The 8,373-nt window shown below is 41.0% G+C and overlaps 1 protein-coding gene across 1 annotated transcript; it reads right to left on the reverse strand.

The window, feature by feature from the left end:
• Positions 1-128: 128 nt before the first annotated feature.
• TCTN2 (tectonic family member 2) lies at positions 129-8,278 on the reverse strand. The gene is made up of 18 exons (XM_071444978.1): positions 8,118-8,278; positions 7,301-7,414; positions 6,942-7,015; positions 6,613-6,808; positions 6,308-6,408; positions 5,864-6,060; positions 5,502-5,625; positions 4,877-5,012; positions 4,195-4,260; positions 3,673-3,798; positions 3,333-3,410; positions 2,950-3,030; positions 2,526-2,637; positions 2,043-2,146; positions 1,502-1,652; positions 739-864; positions 561-649; positions 129-376 (listed from the first exon to the last, which is right to left on the reverse strand). The coding sequence occupies exons 1-18, from the start codon at positions 8,197-8,199 to the stop codon at positions 270-272; spliced, it is 2,064 nt and encodes a 687-aa protein (XP_071301079.1). The 5' UTR covers positions 8,200-8,278; the 3' UTR covers positions 129-269.
• Positions 8,279-8,373: the final 95 nt, after the last annotated feature.

The following is an 8,373-nucleotide window of genomic DNA, read 5'->3' on the forward strand; positions in this document are numbered from 1 at the left end:
GAAGAGAACCAGCTTGAGAGGACAATGGTCCCTCCATGAGGACAATCCCAAACCCGCTGCAGCCTCTGGACTGGACTCGCCACCTTCTTGAATTCAACTCTGCACTTTGCTACTGCAAACACAGAGCCTAGAGCTTAAAAAGAATTTATTACTTTTTGTTTTAAGTAACAGTCATTTTCTGTATGCTGTAGAAGTACTGATTTTATGTATCCTTAAATGTTTATATAAATTGTCTACAAAATCCAAGAGTGTTTCTCCATAATTTTTACCTATCTGTTCCATAATTTAAAAAACCAAGGGTTGCTCATAATTGTTGCAAGTAAAACAAGAAATGCCAGAAACAGGCCTTTAGCAAGACTCTGGGAATATGGTTCTCCTGAAAAAAAAACCAAAAAAAAATGTGAGCATGTGAAAGCTAAATTTTAGTTTATGCAACAACCCAAAGATACAGATAAAAGTGTATGCAAAAGCATTCTTTCAGACAAGTCCCCACATCTAATTGTTTCAAAGAAATACAGCCTTCCATGTTTTGTGGTCTCCCACACTGATTATCATTTTACCTGTATAAAAGCGTGTCAGTGGATAAAGGAGTTGTGGCCAGCACACCTCATTTTGATTGCAGTCAAACTCTGCATAAATCTTCTGATACCTGGAAAAAAATGAACTTTTTGGTCAATGCAATTCATGTTACATCTGCTGAACATAATGGGAGGTTATCAATGTTTGTACCAAAACTACCTGGTCACTGGAGGGGGTGGCTGAGCTGGGACTTCAATGAATTGAACAGAAGCTGTGATGGGAAGGAAGCTGAGGGTGTTTCTGCAGCCAAGCCCACACTGGAACTGCCATAAGACTGTTGAGTAACTGTAACAAAAAGCATAACTATTGCTTGAGGGCTGGAAATGGAAGTTCACACCCTAAACACAAGCAGGAAAGGACAAAACACACGGTATCTGTGAGGAGGTTGATCATCCCTGGATTTTCCACATCGTACAAGGGGAGAACTCTCACAGTCTGGAAATGAAGTAAAACAGAAGAGAATCCCACTTATTTGATAGGGATTGACTTGGTGGAGGGGGGGAAGTGTTTACAGAGTGAAAATCCCCTGTTTCAGGAAAGAACAAAGCATTTAGCTCAGCTCCCAGGGGCTCTGCAATGGGGTAAACCAGAACACAGGACAATTGTGTTGCTTCCACCACGTGATGGGATGCCCTGTGTATGCCTGCTGCTGGCAGCATCGTGTCTTTTATTTAATATTTCAGTGAAGTATAAGGACTATCTGCTTTTAATCATTATTTTTTTCTTTAATTTTCATTTCAGAGGGAGAAAAGCTAACCTGGTTGTGATCAAAGGAATTTGGGTTGCAAAGTGAAAGGCGTGTAAAAAACAGCAACAAAACCCACCCTTTTTGTCTGTAAAATTAATTTGGGAAGTGTTAGGTAAGCAAGGCTCAAAATGAAGCATTTATTTGTCAGGTAGCCAGAGACACAACTCACTTTACCTGATCTGCACAGCAAGAATTTCCTGCTGGGGAATCCCTTGCACTGCTCCCACCTTAGCAAAGATGATGCGAATATTCAGGTTTGCAGGAACATCTGGACAAATGCCTTTTAAGCCTCCAGTGCTCACATTAGAACTAAAGGGATCAAGACCTATGAAGGAGAACAGAGGGATTTAAATGTAAATATTATGGAAAACATTGTATATTCCATAATTAGATTATTCTCATAGCCCGGTGAAATGCTGGTAACTGTCACACAGGAACACATTAAAAATGTTTCCCTCTATAAAAAACACCTAAAGCAGTAATTTATCAATGGATAAATACCAAGTCATATGTGCACAGGCTGGCAGTAAAATATGCAGTGTCCACAGACATACTGAATTATGTGCCTGTGTGTACACATAGATGAATGGATGGATGCAGACACACATACCACTAACATTAGGTATTTGAAATTACAATTTGGACTTATTTTGACATGCTTTATTTACTGTCTAGGCATATTTAGACTACAAAGAACAACACAAGCCTCACTTACGTATAATTTCCACCCAGTCATTTGGATCACTGTAACTGGAATTGTCCCTCTTTCCAATGTGAGTGGCCTGTATTAATGCATTTAATTTCTCAGTCACATTTCCTCTGCAAAGAAAGAATGTAACATCACACAGAATGTAAATCTGTACTGTCTTACCACTCTGGGTTGCAATATTACTGTATCCTAAAGTCAGTTTCATCTGAAAGATGTTATCACACAACAAAAATAAACTTGAACTATTGAAGGGAAGAAATGGAAAAGTATTGCAGCCAACAGAATCCTCATTTGAGTAAAGAGTGAAACCATTATTATGATTTCCCATCAAAAACAGAAGTGAGACTATTAACCACAGAAAGCTGAAACACACACACATGAATATTTAAAAAGATTGTACCAGTGCTGATGGAGGCACTTGCAGACAGTCACAAAACAATCAACAAGAAGGATGAAGCAGGGATAAACAATTCAGCTTGTGTGGCTCACCTCAAAAAGCTGCAATCTTCATTAATATCAACTTCCAGAATGCACCCAGAGTATGAGTCTACTCCAAACAGAACTGGTCTGCCAGATGCTGATGCACATAAACCCCTGCCAGCTGTGGAATGAAAACATCTTACTTGAGCTTTCCTATTATCCACCTTTGGATCTCCAGCTTTCAACTTTGTGCAAAACATCAAACATTAGAATGCAAACTCAGCGTGGTGGAGTTCAAAAACAGATACAAATCATTCAATTTTCCAAGAAAGCATTAAAGGTTTTCTCACTGACCTTTGAAAGTTTGGGAAAGAAAAGCAAAATCTGGCAGAGATTTTTAACTAAAATACGTTTTAAAAAATCCAAAAATCAAATAAAGCTCCAAAATTTTAGCATTAACTACAACTGAAGTTGTAACCTCACAAGCCAATACCTGGCTGCCAAATGTTCAGGCTTCCAAGAGGATCAGAAGCATTCAGATTTGCAGCTTTCACTGGTTTTCCAACTTGATACCCTAAACACAGAAGGGTAAATCATCAACACTGCAGAAGAATCTATAAGCATTAGCATTGTTTTAAATGTCATCAATAAATGACAAGACATTTCCATTGCAGTGGGATGGCCTCACTTGAAATAATCAATATCTATGCAACAAAAGCCTAAGAACCACTCACTGCTATTGGCAGTGCAGTAAGGCAGGAAGGTGAAGGCTGGCAAGAACAAGAAGGACAAAAGAAATATAAAATGTAATCACTGATAAGAATCTGTACACTACACATTTTTTTACTTTTAATAGGCAAAATGAAGTGTTAATACCTGGATTCTCAAACAGTTCCTCTCCATTAGTACTGTTTAGACTTAGAAATTCAACTGTGAATCTTTGTGTCAGGATTTCTGGTGAGAGAAAAGAGTATGACTTTTAAATAAGTAAATTAGCAAAATGTATGTTCTATGTAGGGCACAAACTTCTGTCTTTCATTAGTGACAGAAGATTCAAATCAACACAAATTAATGGAAATCAGCCCCAAAATTTTCTTTCTAGAGTCCAAGGGAAATTATTTTTAAGAAGAATTAGTAAACAAGATATTCTATCACAGAATTTCCATACAGAAGATAAAGAAATAAATCAAAAATCATAAAAGAAATGTCATGATACCTCCATCACATAAGCTTCCAAGGAAGACAGTGACATTTACTTGCTCAATGTTCTTGTCTTTCCAAATGAATTTATAATGTTCTGCAAAAGTTACATTTTGACACAGAACCTCAGCAGCAAGGTTTTCTGGCAAAAGGAAAAAAGAGAAAAGGTCATCATGAAAAGCATTCTAATTAGAAAGCTCTGCTACTGCAGCTGAGAAAGAACACATTAAAACCTTGGCAAAATTCTGGAAATTACAACATTCATTTTTTTGAGAATTTATTTTACTGTTTCAATGTGCAATGGTGCAATCCCCCATGGATGCAAGGTAAGGAACCCCATTTCCAGACCAGCTGTAATGGACTGGAGTAAATTAAATACTTCCTGCTTTGCAGAAAGCCAGTTTACTTTTTCAGTCTTAGATAACATACAAAATTCCTCCTAAGAATTGCAGCAGGTAAACATTTTAGACATCAAAATAATCTATTTCACATACAATCCAAATTAAGTAAGAAACATTAATTAAAGGAAGAGACCTACCACTTCCAGTGATGAATTTGCCCCTGTCAGTGATGGCTCTATAGACAACGTTTTGTTGGATGAAGTCTGAGAACAAAAAACAAACAAAGGCTTCTGTTTTCATATCCAAGGTGCAATCCTTGTTGTTATGAAAACTGAGTAGGAAATTATTTAGAAAATTCGTTTTGGTAAAGATCCAGACTGTTTATGTATTTGGAAAGCAGAGCTAATTAACTGTGGGTCTTACAGAGGTAATATAGACTAACAAAATTAGACAATTATGGGGCATAAAATAAAATATGTTCATGCTGGTAATCCTATTATCTCCAACTCCAAAATGACTCTCCATAAGTACAGGTTTTGTAATGCAGAGAGGAACCACTTCTCACTCACTCTAAAACGCTGATGCTGCACCCTCCTGACAGAAAAGGGGCTCTGCAACAGTCTGGAAATGAGTCACCAGGAGCAGGTAAATGGGACCCAAGGCCCATCCTGTTATTTCTGCCCTCCTAAATCTTGGGAAGCAGTGGGACACTTGCTAGAAGGTCAGAAGAACCAGGAACAGAAATCCCCAAATGCTGAATACGGCCAGCAGATAACAGAGATGTTACATTGAGCCACTGAGCCATCAGCCCTGGGTTTGTTCTGTTCCAGCAGCTCTGAGGAACAATGAAACACATTCCTGCTGGGGTTTCTGCAGTACCTGCAGTGCCGCTGTTTATCTTCACATCGTGGGGCAGGCCTTCCTTGTAAGACTCCAAATTGGTCAGGCACTTGACATCAAAGTTGTGGAGATAGGCCACAGGAGCATTCCCAACACACTGGCCAGCCATGGATTGCTGCAGGGCATTCACAGAATGAGGATTTTCTACCCCTTTTTCTTTCCATTTGAAGATTACTTGTCAGTAAAATGCCCCACAATGTGTAGGGCAGCTACAGCCACACACAACACTTTGACAAGCAGGCAATCTGCTCTTATAAAAACACCTCAGCCTCTGGCAAAAGAGAGGGGAACATTTTAAAAGCACAGCTTTAAAAGTAGTTTCAATGTTCACCACGACTTCATCTTCATTTGTGAAAGTAATTATAACCAACAGTGTCTCCAAAATGCATTACCTTTTGCAGGGATGGGCCAGGGGATGAGGAAAGACAATGTTTACTTTTAATAGTGACTTTGTGGTTTTCTTTTGGGATTTTTGTTTGTTTGTGACCAATAGACCCCACCACTTGCCAACATCAAGCTGCTGAAATTGGATGCAAAGCCATAAGGAAAGTGATGCAGGGAGTTCCAAACAAACCAAGAGGAATCAAAAGCTCATAAGGATTACCTGGGGAACAGTAAAATACTCATCTTCTTCTGTTATAATTGGATCTCCTTCTCTGTAACCAGTGAAAGGTTTCCCAGGAGAAGTTTGTAGAGGGATCTTAAATGAAGGAACTTTGGGTGTAGAACTGCAAACAAGTTTAAAAATTAAACTCTTTACCTCACACAAATAATTACAGGTTTGCTTTCATGTCCCCTGTTCTTATATACTACCAATGACATTTCTCCACTTCCATTTAAGGTTTACACCCTAAAACCCCAATTTCAAACTAACTTTCATTATAAAGACATATAAAGGTTATATTTTTGGTTGCATAATGAGTGTGATGAAAGTGTGATGAGAAAATAAATTTTCTTAAGACTTACATAGAGCCATGATAAAAATAGCCAAGGAATGGTGTGTTGTCAAGAGAAGACTGTACACAAAGGAAGGGAAACCACTCAGGGCTATATTCCATTGACTGGGAAGAGCACAGCTGATCATAAGGTGGGTTTACATCCCCACCAAACACTCCAGGGAAACATGATCCACTGAATAACTGCTGCAAGTCTGGTGTACACTCCTGAAAGGGAGAAGAATGGTCACTCTTTAGCAAGGTAGTTGCAATATTTATGGCAATATAAAGCCAAACCTACAGGTAAATCAAGCAACTTTGTAGAGAGAACATATTTACTTTCAGAAATACTGGAATATCCAAATACCCCCTCTGGCCCATCTAATCTGAAGCATTCAGCACCTCTCTCCCCCACAGACAAGAGAGTCTAGAAACTTTGAAAACAATTAATCAAAGCTGAACAAGAAATAAGTACCAGATCACAGCAGCAACGAACATCACAAGCTCCAGCTGTTAAGTTACAAGGACAGGAGCCCAAGGGCTTAAATGCCTGGTTTGGGATGACAGTTGCATTTTCTGTAACAGAAGGAGGAGAGAAAATCAGATTAAGTGGACTGAAATCCAAATAAAAAGACCATGCACACTGCAGTTTATTCTGTGTAGAAAGCCTTTTTTATATTCCACTGATTGCTCAGTATCTCTTATTGCTGCCCAAATCCCAATTTTTCCATACAGAGAGGAAAAGAACAGCCAAAATGCCATTTCTTCTTTAGCACTTACCTGACACATTTCCTGCAAAGGAAGAGTTGGCAAATATTTCAGCTTGAATCAGGAGCTGTGCCAGCATCACTGAGCCACGGCAGGCTAAAACCTGGAGTGTTTCCAGCATGCACAGAGGGGAGGGGCAGCACTCGGTGGCATTGGGCAAACACAGCTCCAGGGTTCTGCTGAGGCTTACAGTCACTTTGGAAGTGTTCTGGAAAAACACAAAATAAAGTTTGACAGCTCTGATAGCTTGTCTGAAATTGCTCTTGTCTATACCATTCATCAGCTTCTGAGAGAGAAGCTGCAATGAAGTGGAATAAGAGAAGAATCAGTATTTTACATACCACACCAGGAGTTACATCCAAATTCCAATCTCCAGCTCTTTTACTTCCACTGCAATTTGCAAGTTGCAATTTTCCTATAACAAAATAAAACTTTTAAAGGTCATTTAGAAAGGACTGGGAAATCAGAAGTACATTTAAACTCCCCTTGTGCCTTCAGGTACACCCTCAGGCCCAGCTCACACAGAAACAACTGAGAATTAAGGGGTTAATCACAGGAATGTCTTAAAATTCCTGTTTCTGTAACTATTGAGACACTGGATGACATGCATTACCATTTCTCTAGTAATTTTTGTGTCAAAAAATATTAACAATTCAAATGTATTTATTTACATGGGGGAAAGGAGCTGAAGTGTTCTTACCTGTCTCTGCATCTCTAGGACTTAAAATTATAGAAAAATTAACTCCTGAAGAATTGCCAAGAAAAAATGAATTGACTCTGGGTCCTGACATATGAATAAATGAAGGCTGAAAGACTGAAAAAAAAAAAGAGAAAGAAATAAATTGACTGAAAGAGGCAACATCTGTAAGACATAGATCTTGTGCTTGGGCTATATTCTTACACTTAGACTTTAAATTGTCACAAACAGAAGAAAAATATCATGTAATGCCTAGTACAGGGATGTATTTCCATTCTGCCAAGTGCTGGAGGAGTGGGTGTAGCTTTCTATGCCACAAGTTTACATGTGTGAAGATGCCCAGTAACCAGGCAGTAAAATAACATTACAGCACTTACAGCCCACGCAGATACTGCACAGCTCAGGCAACACCATATTTAGTATTTCTTGCTGACTTCAGCTTACACTTTTTAATTTCTTGGGGCCATGAATTGTGCCAGGGATGTCCTGCGTTCTGCATGCGGACGCAGTGCCAAGTTTAGGGTTCGGAGTTGGGAGTTTCACTGGATTTTTCTTTCTAGACTTCGCCAATGCTGAAAGGTCCGACATAAAGCGCTCCACCCGCCCCCTCTGTGCTGAGCAGCGGCAGAAGCTCCACGGCGAGCACGTTCGGGTTTGGAAGGGGCCGCGCTCCCCAAGACCGCGCTCCTGAGGGGAACCCTCAGTTCCTGCATCGCCTCCCCTCACGCCCACCCGGGCAGATATCGCCATCCTCACACCCCGCCCGTCCCTCGCCCCCCAGAAGCCGCCATTCACTGCGGCCGCTCACGCCCTGACCCACCGGTGTCCCCGGCCAGCTGCCCGGGGCAGGGAGCCGCCCGCAGCAGCAGCAGCAGCAGAGCCCCGAAGCCGGCAGCCCCCATAGCGCTACGGCGGCCGCCCGGCCGCCATCTTGCAGCGCCAGTGCGGCGCCATGGCAACGGGAAGGGCGGGAACGGGGCCGCCTCACGGGGAGGGCGGGAAGAACGGGGCCGCCTCACGGGGACGCGGGCCGGGGAGTGATGGTGGCGGCGGGGCCGCTCCAAACCCCCGCCCGG

The sequence above is a fragment of the Agelaius tricolor genome, unplaced genomic scaffold, assembly GCF_023055355.1.
Source record: "Agelaius tricolor isolate 1412-34295 unplaced genomic scaffold, bAgeTri1.0.p SCAF_20, whole genome shotgun sequence".
NCBI classification, from domain to species: domain Eukaryota; kingdom Metazoa; phylum Chordata; class Aves; order Passeriformes; family Icteridae; genus Agelaius; species Agelaius tricolor.

What these genes read in the sequence shown, in the direction of transcription:
- TCTN2 (XM_071444978.1), bottom strand. Translation starts at nt 8,199, where the DNA reads ATGGGGGCTGCCGGCTTCGGGGCTCTGCTGCTGCTGCTGCTGCGGGCG. An exon ending in TGGATGTAACTCCTGGTGTG is followed by an intron (nt 6,809 to 6,941) that starts GTATGTAAAATA and finishes GTGTTTTTCCAG; the next exon opens with AACACTTCCAAAGTGACTGT. An exon ending in TGGAAGCTTATGTGATGGAG is followed by an intron (nt 3,411 to 3,672) that starts GTATCATGACAT and finishes TTCTCTCACCAG; the next exon opens with AAATCCTGACACAAAGATTC.